Source organism: Gekko japonicus, unplaced genomic scaffold (assembly GCF_001447785.1).
Source record: "Gekko japonicus isolate JY-2015 unplaced genomic scaffold, Gekko_japonicus_V1.1 scaffold1167, whole genome shotgun sequence".
In the NCBI taxonomy this organism is placed as follows: Eukaryota; Metazoa; Chordata; class Lepidosauria; order Squamata; family Gekkonidae; genus Gekko; species Gekko japonicus.
Genome location: NW_015165272.1, coordinates 182,039 through 198,480, shown reverse-complemented (window position 1 = coordinate 198,480; position 16,442 = coordinate 182,039). Strand labels below are relative to the sequence as shown.

Genomic DNA, 16,442 nt, shown 5'->3' with positions numbered 1-16,442 from the left:
GTTGGTTTTTAAATTAAAACTCCATAAAGTTGATTTAGTTAATTGTGTGTTAGATGGTAATTTTAACTATAGCACATGGACATTTAAATGTGTGTGACTAATAATTCTACTGATGGTTTAGAAGATTTAAAGATAAATCAAATATACTTATGGGACATGGAAGAAAAGAGATTTTTCTACAAGTTATTTTATATGACTGAAAGTCACGATCTAGTTTCTATTAAATGTGGATGATATAATCAAGAAATAAAATATAATAAAAAATAAAATAAAATTATATAACCAGGCACTGAACTTGCATGTGTTTTAAACAGGAGCAGGAAACTTTAATTTTTGTTTCATTCTTGGTGCATGCAAATATATGGAAAGAAAACACAGGGCATGCATAAAGAAGGAAATAAATGCATGCATAATTTACAGCAATATATACAAATAATACCAAAAATGTTCTAAGGTTTTGTTGTTAAATACAGAGCATTTTTGTAGAACTGGAAGACCAGTTCTGAAACAGTAAACAGTAAAGCCAGTATATTTAGCTGAAAGTCCAAATCCAAGCATTGGTCCAAATCCATATTTAAGTATGACCTATTCATTTCAAATAAAAGTTCCTCCTAAGTACATACTCTTTAGAAAACACTCTGGCACCCCAGATCTTGACCATACCGCTTGTAAGTAAGTCCCCTTGAAATCAGTAGGACTTTCTTTTACACATATATATTTTGTTTCTGGATGTATTCCTGTTTAAAATCCAAATATTCAATTTGTTTTTAAATGCCAGTATTTAAATTTAACTTTAAAATACATACCTAGTATTAGTGTATCTATATATATATATGGATCAGATATTGGAGAATAGGGATGGGCATAAACCAGGAAAATTGAAGTTCATCCCGGTTCATGGTTTGTGGGGTCCTACGAACTGGGACGAACTCCCCACTTTGTGAACCGGTTCGGTTTGTGTGGTTTGTGAATCTTCCCTCCCTACTTTCTGTGGGCGGCAGCTCCCTGAAGCCAGCAGAATGGAAGCAAAAGGGATAGCTGTAATGCTGAAATGGCTTGCAAAATGCCATCCGTGTCATCCATCTCAGCAGAACAGAGGTACAAAGGGAGAACCCTGTCTCCTGGCAGTAGTTAAAGGATGGGCTACAACATATCTGTCTGTTATTTACACACAGATACGTATACCACCCCACCTACCCAAACACTCTCACACTAGAGCTACTCAAAATCAGAGTTATGTACAGGTTGGTGCAGCACTTCTCAGGGGAGTGAATGGCATTTACATGGGGAAAAAACATACTTAGGCCCCGTTCACACGGAGAAGTTGCCACGCCGAAGACACGGATGATAGGTGATTTTCCGGGCATGATCACACTGCAACATCTGGGAAGCGTAGTGCACCCGTGGCTAACCCGTGGCTTGTTGCCGATGTACTACTTTCCAGAAAACATGGGGCAAGGGCGGGTGTCTGATTGCGTTTCCGCTGGAAACCCGTGGCATCCGGCGCCCACTCATGTCCTGTTGCAAACCGGATGTGGGTTTTTTTAAAGACTCCACAGGATGCGCACAAATGATCGTGCGCATGCGCAAACTTCAGTGAGACAAAAAAAATCCCTTTTGCCACGGAAGTGGCGCAGTGCGATTGCTGGTGTGATCGCGCCCCGCTGCTTCTTTGCTGCGCTGCAGACTAGCCGTGTGATCGGCACCTAACGGCCTAACCACAGGACCTCGACAGGACATCTGATCGGGCTGCCGCATGTTACTTTGTTCCGGGACAAACAGCCACGCTTCCCCCCCGCATTTTCTGGCCCGTGTTATCATTACAGTGGGGATAATCCCTAAACCCTCCCAACTGAGCTGCATTTCTTGGAAGGGGCTAGTTTTGACTGCTTCAACAGCCTTGCTTGGGATGCTTTGCTCTGTAACTTAATTGCAGCCATTCAGAATCAAACCTGCTCCTATCTGTATATATCTAATTAAGACCAAAGAGAACTAATCATCCTTTTCCTCCATTTCCTAAAACCAGTCATCTGATTTCTGCTGATATCACAGCCTATTGTAACAATCCTGGAATCTGAGAAAAGGGAGGTGGGGAGTCATGTCTATTACATATGGAAAGACTTGTGGTTATGTTGCTAGTGTTAGTATTAAAATAAATACATTACCTGGCTCCACTGATTTGTGTTGTAGAGTGCCGTCAACATATCTGGTCGCAGAAGTTCATTACATCCATGTTGCAGGTACAACTTGGCACTAGACTTATATTTTTTCTGTCCATGCAAATGGCAATGAAGCATAAAAGAGACTTGTGAAGACAACAGAAAGAGCTCTAGATCCCAGAATGATGAGATTTAGGCCTTTAGCATACTGATGTACTCTCAAAATTGCACCAATGAACTCTAATAGCAGAAGTGAAGTGGACAGACCCTTTTTAACTTACCAGGGAAGTCCATGGTAGACCATTGTCCTGGAGGGCCACTGGTAGCCAAGAGAAAATTGATCAACTTGGGTTTGGTTTGCTCCAGGGCTATTTTAATGCCTTAGCCCACTCTACAATGACTTACAAATTAATTTAAAAGCAGGAGCATCAGATTGTATAATAACCACATCTCCATACTATAGAGCAACTTGAATCATTAACCAGAGAATAAAAGATATATTGATTTTGTGTTATTATCAAGCTTGACATCAGTGGACATGGTTTAATGAAGTCATTTCATTGTACATTGGTGCATTGTTCATGAGAACCCATCATGTATGGCTAGGCACACTCAAAAAGCGGCTGTGCTGTTTGGGTGGCAAAGTACAGATAGTGTCTGATACAAGCAGGACAAAACGTTTTCAATATCATAGGCGTGACCTATGACATCATTGGTTGCAGGCATGTCATAGACAGATGACGATCACGTCAAGAAGTGTGACATGGCCACATTTTGGATGTCCTGGCCAATACAGTCACAGTACCTGACTGCTTAGTTCGCCTCCCAATTTGGCCAGCAAAGTTCTAGGGTCATCCACCACAATGGAATACTTATCCTTCTTCTTCTCATAATCAGATTTGTAAAGTTTCTGCTCAGAGCAGCATTTTGGGTGATAGCAAAGTAAAAGGCAGGAGGTACAAAGAAATCTTGAGATAGATGCTTCAGTAAAACAAATATTCTAAATCTACTCATTGAATACATTCAGTCAGTTCTTCTAAAAAGATTGGGGGGGGGGGACCAGAGAGCCAATATAGACTATTAGAAAAAAAAATCATACATTAATTCTGACTTTTAAAGATACGCTACCACTACAATGCTAAGTAAAGTTACACCCTTCTAAGCCCGCTGATTTTAATTAATTTAGAAGAGTATAATGTTGTTTAGGATTACACTCTACAGGTTTTCAGACCCATAGTCCTGATGTGCTACCCCCAAGTAAGTGGCATTCTAATTTCATTTGCATTCATCAGATTTGCAAAATCTATATACATTTTGAATTATATATATATATAAAAATACATACACAGTCTGTGAGATTAACTTAATGGAAGCTGGCTATTATATGCCATTTTGGAACAGCACCATTTATGATGGCTGCAAGCTACAGCACAATCATATATACCTAAACCCATTGCCTTTAATGGGCTTAAGAGATTTGGAACTCTGTGTTGTATTGGGCAAGAACAGAAGACACATCTGCTTGTACAAAAAAAACCTCTATGATGTTCATTGACTCCTCCCAACTGCAGTTCTCTGCCCGCACCTTACTGAACATCATTCCAGGGGTCCCCAGACCTTCAGGAGTAGCTTTTGGGGGGCAAAGGAAGAATAAGACAAGCCCTGTTCCACTGAAGGAACCCCACCTGAGGTTCTTGACGGCACAGTCCTAAACAGAGTTATACCCTTCTAAGTCCATTGAACTCAGAGGGTTTAGAAAAGTGTAACTGTTTAGAACTGCACTGTCAAGTGTCCCAGCCAAAGGAAAGAAAACTAATATTCTCATGATTTTCATATCCCTTCTTCCCATACAGATGCACCTTAGTGGATTTGGGGGTGGGTTGATGGAACAGCAGGAGCCACTCCATTTCCCATACAGATTCAGCATGTCATGTAAGAAACAGATTCTGAAACATGGAATGGGATCCTGTAATTTCAAGAGAGAGACAATTCAGGGATTGCCCATAAGAAAAAAATCTAAAATTGTACTCTAAAATTTGACCATTGCTTGGAAGCCAATCTCACTGAATTCTGTCAAATTTGCTTCCATGAAAATGCACTTAGGCTCACAACCAGAGGGTCTCCAAATTACTCAGGAAGTCTAGACTAGGGATGGGCACAAACTGGAAAAATATGGTTCATGTCTATTTGTGGCCGAACCACAAACTGAATTGAACCGGAACCGGTTCATGGCCCTGCAAACCCTGTTGAAAGGAACTGACACAAACTGCTTTAAAAGTGATGAATTTTGCTTTGTGGTTCAGCTCATACCCATCCCTGGTCTAGACTTCTTAATAGAATTGTCTTGTGATATCTATACTTGTTCTACTTACCTCATTCATTAGCTGAGTGGCATACTTCAAATGGTTATTAATTGGACTGTCAGCAACATACTTGAACTTTGATTTTATCTTTTCAAATGATTCCTTATACTTATACTAGAGGAAACACACAAAAAATATTATTATAAGGGGTACAATCAGAACTCCCAAAAGGAGGTATGTGTAAAGTAGTCATTGCAATGACTCCAGATATGGATATATTTACAAGAGAACTTTTTTAGAAAATGAGAGGTTTACTGCTACTCAGTGTGTTTGTCCCACAGGACTAGGCTATACAGCACTGCAATTTGAAGACAGAACAATCTTCTAGAAACGGAGTAAAAGTTACAACAAATACAATACCTTTATTGGCATAAAAGAGTAAAAGTTTCACAGTTAGGTAATTATATTTGAGAGCACTTAAGTGAGCTGTTTCAAAGGAGTGTTTGGACTCAGTAGCAGATAGATTTAAACATGAGAAGAGTGCAATTATCCCCTAAATAATAGAATATTATTAATGATAAGTGTAGCAGTGATGTGAGATAAGTGCAGGCAATGATGCTATTAACAATAAGTGTAAGCTATCATCAAATAAATGGCATAGTAGGGTTTTCTTATTGCTAAGTAGGGGCACAATCCACAGAGATTTTCTTTTTTGTATACGCTACCAAAACTGATGGGCACTCTTGCAATTGTGTCAAGGAGACCTGAACAGGAGTCCCCAGATAACTGTGTCCCATTATCATGCTGCTGTGCTGCCTTTGGCATTAAGTGGGAATTCAGCTAAGTTCTGTATCTTTGAGTTGGCAATGGAAAGTTAAAACAATTAGTATACCTTGGGTTTTCTGAACCGTGCTTTAAAGATGAATTTTTTTAAGAAAGTGTCTGCCTATAGTTGGATGGATGTAGAGCGTCCCACTCCCTGCTCAGTTAGTAGCTAACAAATATGGAATCTAATGCTAGAAAAGAAAATCTGTCTTTTGAGAAGACACACATACCGGACTGTACAGTGCCTTGTTCTTCTCTGCCAGCAGAAGATCTGGAGTATCCCAGGCATAACAACCAATGCCTTTGAGCCATGCTAAGTCTTCCTTATATTTAACCTGTAAAAATAAAATCATAACAGCAAGAATTACATGATCAGACTATTCTCAAGAGGGGACCAAATTGCCAGTTACTACTTCTGAGATAATAACTATATCAAAATCAGTTGAAATGCTCAGGCATAGTTGTTAGTTTGTTTTTTAATTTAGTCCCCGATCCCAAGCCCACACAGTGGGAGTTTAAGCTCTTTATTGTCAACAGAATAGAGTTTCAGCTAAATGCACTTCAGGTTGAGTTGGCCAAGGAATCACTCCAAACAACATGGTCCTGTTCAGGTCATTGGAATTTTACACCAGTAACTTCTTTCATAACTGCAGTTTTAGTGAAACAACACAAAACTGTTAATGCCATTTTTCTTAATGGATTCTTAACGTGTGCACTCATTAGTGACAGGATTACAAACCTGTCCTAAGCCCCAACTAGAAAGGGCTTCATGAAACAGTGTAAAACTCCTCTGTTAAGCAAGGAAAACTATTAATTGGATGGATAGATAGATAATGATAGAGATAGAGATAGAGATATGTGTACGTAGCCATTTCAATAGCCATTTCAAATTTCATTGGAACCCATATAACCCTTTTCTTCATTCAAAAGCTGATGGGTGGTATTGCCCCATTATCACTTCATTGCGTTGCTCACTGAAAGGGGAAAAGTTCGAAACAGAACTAGAAAACTAAACACTTTAAAATGCCTTTTAAATGAGCCATTCTATGCCCCATTAAGTAACTCACAGCAGGATGTAAGGCTATGTATAGGTAATATCTAGGTAGCAGGATCTATTCACACTCACATCACTAACTGCATCAGTAACAGCACGATGATGGAAGTGGTCTGGCCGATCTGGAATTGATCTCCAGATTCCTAATTGGCTCAAGTACTTTTCTTTATATTTCACCTATAAAAAATTAAGCATGGTGAAAAATACAAGACAAATTAAAATCACAGCACATTAATAATCTAATATTATGATATTTCCAAATCAAGGATATGATGGCACAGAGGGCTATGTGAACGAAGGGATTGTGAGTGAGTGGGTAAAACTGGGCAGGCCTTAAGATACAGTGCAAACAATTTGGGACTGGTGACATCGGCATAAACTCAGAGTGAAGAATGGGAGTGGAGCAGAAAGTAAGGTCACAGAAGCAAATGCTGATGAACAGGAAAATATTGGTGTTGTCAAGCATAGTGGCCAAGGATAAGATGAACTTTTGGATGTGTAACAAATATCAAAAGGGTAGCAAAGATGCTAAAAGATCACTCACTTTCTGCAACAGCAAGGAGAGCTATAAAACCATTTCCACAAAATATGTGGTCATGGGAAATGCTGTAGATGTATTTATATTTGTGTTCAACATCTTTGATATCTTCCTCTTCCCATGTATATAATGCAATGAAAATCCATTATAAGTCTTGGTTATGATAGACAGGACATTAATGAATCCGAAAAGCCACTACATACCTTGCTGATATCATCTGTGACCTTGCGATGGTATACAATATCCAAGGCATCCTTCACAGTGTGATATTTACCCTTTGCTTGTTCAAATGTTTCTTTGTAGCGCAGCTGATTGAAAACAGAGAGAAAATGTAGGAAGGCATTAGTTACTGCAATTTATTAAATACTGCTGAAGTGGTATTCAGCCCCATATCACTACTGTAAGTAATCACTTCCAAAATGCTATTTTTCATCCAATGTCCTCAACTATTGCCATCCATATAGATCCTAACATAAGTAACACCAACAAATTCCATTTCACATCAGAACAACTGCATAAACCTGGTTTTTCCCAATCCATAATATGGCTTCCCCTGTTGTTCCCCAATCCAGAATATGGCAACCTTAATCACAGGTGCACTGACTTGTGCAGTTCCTTTCCTGGAAAAAGCTCTACCACAAACACCAGTTGTACTATGTGTAGTTAACAAAGATGGGTATCTAAAGGAACTGGTTGTTTAGGCACCATTTATGGAAAGTTTAGGGGAAAGCCTTTTGGGGTTTGTTTTTCCATTTTAAAAAGTGTACAATTGTAGCTATACAGAGATGTAGGGATAGGGTGCAGAATTAAACTAAATAGTCTATGGACTATTAGCCACATGTGGCCGTGATCTGCAGATCGCTAAATCTGCAGATCAGGGCCACACAGAGGCTAAAGAGATTTTTCTGCATACTTGGGGGACTCCTTAGAGGTGCTGAAAAAATCTGAAATTTAAAAAAAAAATTAAAGGGGGGTTTAAATCCTCATTGCACATGTGCAGATAATGCTCTTATCAGATGAGGAGCCAGAGGACACTGGACCCAGCAGCCGCAGAGGATTCCAGCAGCTATGTCAGGCCAAGCCATAGAGAACTTCAGCAGCTGCAGTGGCAGAAGATGCTGGCAGCCACACTGACCTCAGCAGCGGCCATGGAGGACTCCAGCAGCCATGCTGGGTTGGCTATGGAGGCGGAAGATGTCGGCAGCCACACCAGGCTTGGCAGCAGCGGTGAAGAATACAAGCAGCTGCCCCCAGCCTGGCAGCAACAGCAGGGAGACCCTGAGCTGATTACTAGCTGTGCCCAGCTTTTGTGCTGGGGGGGATATATGATTCCCCCCTGCAAGTCTCTCCCCCCATGAGTTTCTCCCTCCACTAAGCCATGTGGGAAATTAGCAGCTATGGGAGAAGGGATCCCTCCACGAGTATCCCTCCTGTGACTTCCACCGCCCTGCCCCCATCAACCCAGCACACTACCGCCAGCCTCCTGGAAGGTAGGTGAGGAAAGTAGCAAGGGTGTGGGGGGTGAATGAGGTGTGGGGTAGTGAAGTGCCATGGGAGGGGTGGATGGGAAGAGAGCAAGGGTAAGGGTGAGTGAATGCCAAGGGTGGGAGGTAATGGAGTGCTAAGGGTAGGGGGGGTAGGTGAGAAGAGAGCAAGGGTGAGGGTGAGTGACTGCCAAGGGTGGGAGGTAATGGAGTGCTAAGGGTGGTGGGGTAGGTGAGAAGAGAGCAAGGGTGGGGGTGAATGAATGCCAAGGGTGGGAGGTAATGGAGTGCCAAGGGCGGGGGTAGGTATGGAGAGCATCAAGTGTGGAGGGTGAGTGGAATGCCAAGGTTGCAGGGGGGGGGTAGGTGGGGAGAGTTGTAAAGGTGGGTGTGAGTGAAGTGTCAAGGGGTGGGTGGTAGGTGGGGAGAGCAGCAAGGGCTGGGTAGACTATTGGAGAAAAGGTGGGGGGGGCAAAAGAGATGGGGGTAGATTGACAGATAAGGGTAATGGGAGAAAAGAGTGAAATGGGGGTAGGTTGACAGATAAGAGGAATGGGACAAAGGGAGGAGATGGGGTAGATTATCAGAGAGGGGGTCGATTAACAGAGAAGGGATGGGAGCAAAAGAGATGGGGGTAGGTTGACGGATAAGGGGAAGGGAAGAAAGAGGGGGAAGACTCTTAAAGAAGGAGATAGAGAGAAGGAAGCAAAGAGGAGGAAGGGATGCAGCCTCTCCTCAAGTTCCTTGCCAGTTCCCACTTGTACCTATATAATTCTCTCTGGAATAATCCTCTCTGATTTAGTAAAAACTGGCTACTAAGTTAAACTCAAGATCATCATAGTTTTCATTTCATGAGTTTTCAGCTCATTGTCTCCCTGATTATGATCTAATGTGTATGGATAATACTTACATCACTAGCATTCAGGTAAGCTCTCTTAGCTCTGATGAGGATCGGTGTATCAGGGACTGTTACATACTTGTGCTTCATTTTCTCATAATTGCTTTTATATTTTTTCTAAATTGTACAGGGAAAAAGAAAAGCAAAGAAGAAAAAAATAACGAACATCAAGTTGTTCAACTAATATAGCATTAATATCACACAACCTGGGATTAAAAACAGAAGGGTCCTTTTATGTACAAGCTAATTATTACCGGAAACTAAATTAACTCTTGGAGAAACATTATTAAGCAATTTGTTTTTCATTTTCATAGAAGGCTCTGTGAGCCTGCCATGCATTTTTGTGTTTAAAATGAGTACAGTGATCCATCAGCAGAAGGCCTTGATGGATGTGGATTATTGCTAAATTTCCCTCCTCCCTGCTGTCCTTTCCAGACCTTTCCAAGGTCAGGAGACCCACATGGATCAACAGCATTGAAGGCTTCAGTGAGGAGAGGGAAGGGGGTGAAATTGCTTTTCCTCTCTCTTCCATCAGCCTATAAAGCAGGATTCCAAATCATCCTGACTTGAAATTCCAAGAAACAAACCCACAGCACAAATAGAAGAGATGCTCAGACATGCTTTTTTGTGTTCTGAGCAAACAGCTCAAGGACTTTTCTGTATAAAAATCCATCAGGCTTTTGGGAGCCGCCACCACCAATGAAGAACACCACCAATGAAGAACATAGGTTGGTTAAAAGGGAGGGGGCCCTGGACCCTGAAAATTGCCATTGACAGCCTTAAAGAACAGCGAAGCCTGCAGGGACATCCAACTAACATCGAGAACTGACTGTGAGCAGAGAACATTCTACACTGGCTGAAACTGCTATATGATTATTAAGAACCACTAGCACTTTATTACGATTTTATATTTGTTTTAACTATAACTATGTTCTATTGTAATCATCTGCTTTTATGTGAGCCGCCATGAGCCAGCTTCGGCCAGGAGGACAGGGTAAAAATTTGAAATAAATAAATAAATAAATGAGGACTAAATAGCACAGAAGTTCTTACCTCACTGGCAAAGTCCTTCACATGCTTAGCAAGGTCCAAGGCAGGTGTCCGATTCCCAGCATGGTGATGAGGTCTTTCTTTGGTGGCAAGTTCTACATACAAATACTGTAGAAAAGATAGAAACCATGAAATGTCAAATAAGTACCACATGAAGGCATTATACTAAAAAAAACAAAACAGCCCTGTTTATTTTCACTTTTAATGCGCTGAGAGGTGCCAAGCTTCATCACCTCTTCTGTAAACCACTACCAGGATTGAAAAGATGTGGCTCAGCACCAAGGGCTCTCCTTCCCAGTCCAACTCACCACTAAACTTGACATTCCAACATGCCCAGTGCCTCAGGGTGCTTGTCAGTTCTCCCTACCCACCCCATTCCTGCCAAGCTAGTCATGGCCCAACCAGTAAGAGACCAAGCCTATTTATACCCACCACCCCAATCCCACGTACTTATTTCTTTTTGTCAGATCTTATCACCCTCTCCATTCCAAAGGACCAGATTAACTTGAAAATGATCATAAAGAGTGGTGCTGTATTGAACAGGAATTCCACACAGGCAATCAAGCCTCATTTCTATTCATTAAAGGTTCTTACTTTGCTCTGTAGTTTTTGCCCCGCTTTGGCCCTGTGGAAATCTGGTGTATCAAGGATAGAGGTGTACTTGGTCTTTTGCTCATTGCCAACAGCTCTGTACACAATCTGCAGGAAACACAACAATTTGGTTATATCTTCTAACATAAATCTTCAGATTTCAGTTAAAGAACTTAATCAAAACAGCAAAAGTGTATCTAATGCACCAGAAAATGAAAACACAAAATACAATAGCCAGTACACATGAAATCTGATGTGTTTGAGTGTGGATCCATTTATATCGCTAATCGAACTGAGTTACCTAGAGATAATTTTAGCACATCCAATTGATAGATAGGATAATGGAGGTTTTTAACAGATTACACTAAAAAAAATAACGTCAATAGACTTTATCAATCTCAACATACTGGACAGAGTGAAACCAATTCAGTCAACTCTGTAGAGAATATAGCATGAATTTAACAGTACTTTGATTGCTACAGTTATTTATGACAACTAGTTTGTGTTTGCCTCTAACCTGGGTAAGTTTCAGGCAAGCTACAGCTGTGTGTAGGTATGCTCATATAACCAAGGGTTCATTTAAATTTTTCTTCAGTTAAACATTTGTTTTAATCATAGAATAACTGAATGTGTCAAACTCACATCACTCAAATGGGTCTTTAGCTCTTGGATAGTCCTATACACAGGCGTGTCCAGAACCACGTGGTACTTGTCCTGCAGCTTCTTTGCAGAATTGGTGTACACATAATGTGACTGAAAAAGAAAGCATTTCTTTCAAAAATACGTAATCTCTAATATTCTCAACAACGCAAAAGTAAATTGAAACCTCACAAAGAAAACTAATGTAGTAACAGCAACATATGATAATACTGAGCAGAGAAGGGTATAGTGGTTAGTGTCGGGCTAGGATCCAGATTTAGATCCCTTCTCTGCCAGGGAAGCTTGCTGGATGACCTTGGCTCAGTCACAGACACACAGCCTAATCTACCCCTCGGGGATAAAATGGAGGAAAGGAGAATGATGTAAACTGCTTCGAGTCCCCATTAGGGAGAAACGTGGTATATCAATGAAGCAAATAAATATAACTGAAACTTGGAGATTTACAATTCACCAGCACAACATGAAATGCTGCAATGGTTATTTGTCATGGGCATGCAGCACAGTAACCCTCTTTCCTTCACTAAGACCGTATAATGCATGGGATAAGAAAAATGTTGCACTGTGTGCATTCACTAATCACATAGGAATAGTACGTTAAAGCTGCATCTGGACTTTCCAAGAGACTCAAGGGCATTCAACAGGAAGCATGAGAGAGGAACACGTCACAGAAGGCATAACTAAACCGGCCCATGACAGCACTGCTGGTTTGGCTGTACGTTTGCTGTGGTGCACACACTGATCCTACCATTCCATTTATTCTAGTAGCAATCACTACAAGGATTGTAGGTATTATGTGCATCAATTCAGTGTATCTGTTAGTTGCAAAAGACAGATGTATATAGCTGATCTCCTAATATTCTTTTAACTGAAACAGAGAGGTGCAATAGATTGTACTGTAAATGGAAGAGCCAGATTGCATCATGGGAAGCCATGAAGCTCACTTATGCTGCTTTATTATCTTTCATCTTTCTCTCAGGGTCGAGATAGATAAAATCAGAATATAAGGCACATTATTTACTGAAAAGTGATACAAAATTACTATTAATAAAAACGTTAACTCGGCTAAACCTATGTCCATTCCCCAAACAACAAACTATTGACTGAAAGTTGCAGAAGAGACAGGGAACAACTCATAACATTGTGCCAGCACTGCAAGACCATTAGTGCTGCAGGAAGGATATACAAATGCCTTGGATTGGAATGCTAGTACCACTGAGGCATGTAGATTTACATGAATAACAAGTAGAAAGGATTCTGATCTTCAGAGTACCTGATTCTATGAAATACTGTTATTGTGCCATGAATTCTGAATGACTGTGGGGGATGTAAGTCTCCTGCTTTGTTCAGTAGATAATACTGCATCATTAAAGCAACCTTTCCATGAACATGGAGCACATTAAAGTCCATAATAACAAAGTGTACTTTAATCAGATAGAAGAGGCCAGTGGCTCAGTGGTAGGGTGTCTGCTGGGCATGCAGAAGGTCCCAGGTTCAGTCCCCAGCATTTCCAGTTAGAAAGATCAGGTAGTAAGTGATGTGAAATATCTCAATGTGAGACCTGAAGAACCACTGAGAAGACAATACTGACCTTGATAGAGCAGTGGTTTGATTAAGCGTAAGGCAGCTTCATATGTTCAAGAGCAAAGTGATAACGCATGCATCTCCTACCATCCAAGGATGGATCTCACTTGCACACCTATAGCTTCACATTCTGCAATAGTTCTGGACAGCAAGGGCAGTCTAATCTGTTACCCAGTCTAGCATTATCTCTCATTAGTTGTGTACCAAACAATGGTTTTTCAGATCTTGGTATCTAGATGCACCAAAACATACTTGGTTACAGAAAAGAAAACTCACCCAGAGATTACGCAAGTGCCGAGCACGGACCATATCAGGAGTATCATACAGGAAACAGCCCAGGCCTTTCAGCCATTCCAGATCCGCTTTGTATTTAATCTTAAAAAAAGAAGGTATTTTTAATACAGTTCTTAAGTATTTAAGAACAGGTATAGCTAGGACAAGAAGTTATGAGCTAGAAGATCCCTGGTCCAAAACTTGTCTCTACCATGAACTCACTAGGTGGCCTGAGGCAAGCGACTCTCCTCACAGTTTCAGTGACTCTCCTCCACATGTAGAGTGTGGAAATAAAAATACTGACTTACATCACGGGGAGTAAACAAAAATGAATGCCTTCAAAGCATGCAAAAACAAAGTACAGCAGAACAAGAAGGTACTATAAAAATAAGGGTACATAGAGAACTGCAAATTGACAACACCACCTGAACCCACAATAATAAAAAAATGTGACAAGCATACAATTGTAACCAGTATTTAACGTACCAACAATGTGTGTAAATACATAGAAAAATATAAATGCATAAATATATGATACATCAAAAAGGAGTAAATGCACATGACAAACTATGAATTGCCTGCCAAACTCTGTATTGACTAGATCTTCATCAGGCCATTTCTGATCTGTCATGTTTATTCAATTTTAAAACTGCCACCAATTCAAAACAAGGAGACCCCAAAAAGGTGCCAGTCCCATACACTGAAACCCTTGAATTTTCATATAGTGTTAAACTGAAATTGAAATGTGCATGAAGATAGCCTAGAAGTAAATGAGAGGATCAATCTAGCTAGCTCTTACATCACTTGTAATCTCTCCAACGTAACGACTATGCATTGTTTGAGGAGTATAGGGAAGGGAAATCAAGTGCCCCCGCATCTTGAAGAAGTCGGTTTTGTAGATTAGCTGAAAGAGAAAAGGAAGATGGAAATGAGGGAGGGTCCTCTTCATATCAAGTATAATAACAACTTTGAGTTTCCACTGAACAAGGGAAACTTACATCACTGACAGCTTCCTGGGTAGCTTTCACTTGGCGGATTTCTGGCGTATCAGGTGTAGTGTGGATTTTGTCCTTATTTTTGTGATATATCTCCCGATACAGTCTCTGTAAAATAGCAGAAAGTGTTCCAATAAGACACAGCATGTTACTGCTCCCTTGATCTAGAACTCTTTGCATACTCTGCACTTATTAATGTAATGCTTACATTTGTACCCCACCATCCTTTCATTATGGAACTTAAGGTAAGATGAACCACAAGCCTAAGAACACTTTCCCAGGAGTCAGCCCCACTGAATAAAATGGGATTTTACTTCTGAGTAGACCTTCTTAGACACATACAGAGGCTTCACAGAAGATTTATCCAGACACTAATTAGAACCATGGCCCAGGCTAGCCCAATCTTGTCAGATCTTGGAAGCTAAGCAGGGTCAGCCCTGGTTAGTACTTGGATGGGAGACCACCAAGGAAGTCCAGGGTTGCTATGCAGAGCCAGGCAATGGAAAATCACCTCTGGATGTCTCTTGCCTTGAAAACCCGATGAGGTTGCTATAAGTCAATTATGACTTGACAGCACTTTCCACTACCCACTAGCAATGTTCCCTCTAAGCTATGGAGTCCTGTGAATAAAAATTCTACTTTGTGAGCTACTGGCATTACAGTTGTGAGCAGGTGATTTGAGTACTGCATAAATTAGTTTGCTCTGGCTAAGACAAAAATGTGTGAGCCAGAGGCTAAAAATCCGTGAGGTAGGTCACACTAACTCAGCTTAGAGAGAACACTGCCCATTAGACCCACTCCTGCTTCGGTAAAGTTGAAGTCAGACAAAATGTACATGATGTGGCTGGTAAGGCTGATGATGTCTTGCAGGATATTACGTTCTTGAGTCTTGATGGGGTTAAATTGGCAGAATTGGTTAAGAATTTGAAGAATTTGATTTTCCCTCCTGTTAGAAAACAAGTGGGTTAATTTGGTAGGAGTGCTTTCTTCCATCTTTACATGGAACCTGCCTTCCTTTTTGGAGGCAGCTGACCTGACCATGGTGACTCATGCAATTGCAATGTGCTCTACATAGGGCTACCCAGGTGATTAGGTGTTAGAGGAGGTTTGTCCTCACTATTTATTTCTAATGTGGATTTTTATCTTTTTAATTGATTTTAATTTTTGTAAACTACTTTGAATCCATATGGACAAAGGAATATTAGGAAGAAAATGAAATAAAACAAAAAAATGAACTTGAATAAAATTGCTGGAAAATGGGTATTCCAGTTATATCTTGGGCTTAAAATATTCACATTAATTTTAATTGATGGAACCAATCTATGGGTACAAAGGAATGTATGTGCACATGGCCAAACCACCTCCACCAAAATCAATATTATAGGCAAAGGAATGTTCTGTGGAATTCTGATGCCTGCGACATAGATTGTTGCATAAAATCAAAGGTAACTCACTGTTCTCACTGTTATCTTCCTAGATGTTCTTGTTTTCCCATTTAAATGTAAATGAGCAGGGAAAATCAATGTACTTATACACCAATGAGATTTGGTAGTCTGATTGGCAAAAAAGCACTCAGTTTAAATAAAACACCCAATTTAAGAATCAATATAATGCCATGGACTGTAATAGCAAATATGCACAATTGGAGCATTGCTTAACATTTACCTACAGGCATGTTACAATCACTAATTTTTCCATTATAAGAATAGAGATTTTATGAAATAATGTAATATACATGATAGAATAATACTACTTTGATAACTCCATTACTGTAGAACCCAGCAGTGTAAACACTGTGCATTACCTCATTGAGAACCTTATTAACCTTCCTTATATTTACAAAGGGAACAGCTTTGGGTCCAAAATTGTAGCCTTTACCCTTGATATGTTCATAGACTTCCTTATATTTCAGCTGAAACATAAAATAAGCAAAAATCAGATTCATATCTCTTTAAGAATAACAAGGTATAAATGAACCTAACATTGAAAAGAATTTATATTTTTATTTATTTTATATATATATACACACAT

The 16,442-nt window shown here is 40.2% G+C and overlaps 1 protein-coding gene across 1 annotated transcript in view; it reads right to left on the bottom strand.

Annotated features, from left to right (window-relative positions):
• NEB (nebulin) overlaps positions 1-16,442 on the bottom strand; it is a 242,927-nt gene that overhangs the window by 67,098 nt on the left and 159,387 nt on the right. The window contains exons 103-115 of the mRNA XM_015410229.1: positions 16,216-16,323; positions 14,415-14,519; positions 14,216-14,320; positions 13,420-13,518; positions 11,545-11,655; positions 10,906-11,010; positions 10,315-10,419; positions 9,274-9,378; positions 7,083-7,187; positions 6,414-6,518; positions 5,518-5,622; positions 4,532-4,636; positions 2,965-3,069 (exon numbers count right to left, since the gene is read on the bottom strand). Coding sequence (XP_015265715.1) covers positions 2,965-3,069; positions 4,532-4,636; positions 5,518-5,622; positions 6,414-6,518; positions 7,083-7,187; positions 9,274-9,378; positions 10,315-10,419; positions 10,906-11,010; positions 11,545-11,655; positions 13,420-13,518; positions 14,216-14,320; positions 14,415-14,519; positions 16,216-16,323 — 1,368 coding nt within the window. The remainder of the gene's footprint in view (positions 1-2,964; positions 3,070-4,531; positions 4,637-5,517; positions 5,623-6,413; positions 6,519-7,082; positions 7,188-9,273; positions 9,379-10,314; positions 10,420-10,905; positions 11,011-11,544; positions 11,656-13,419; positions 13,519-14,215; positions 14,321-14,414; positions 14,520-16,215; positions 16,324-16,442) is intronic.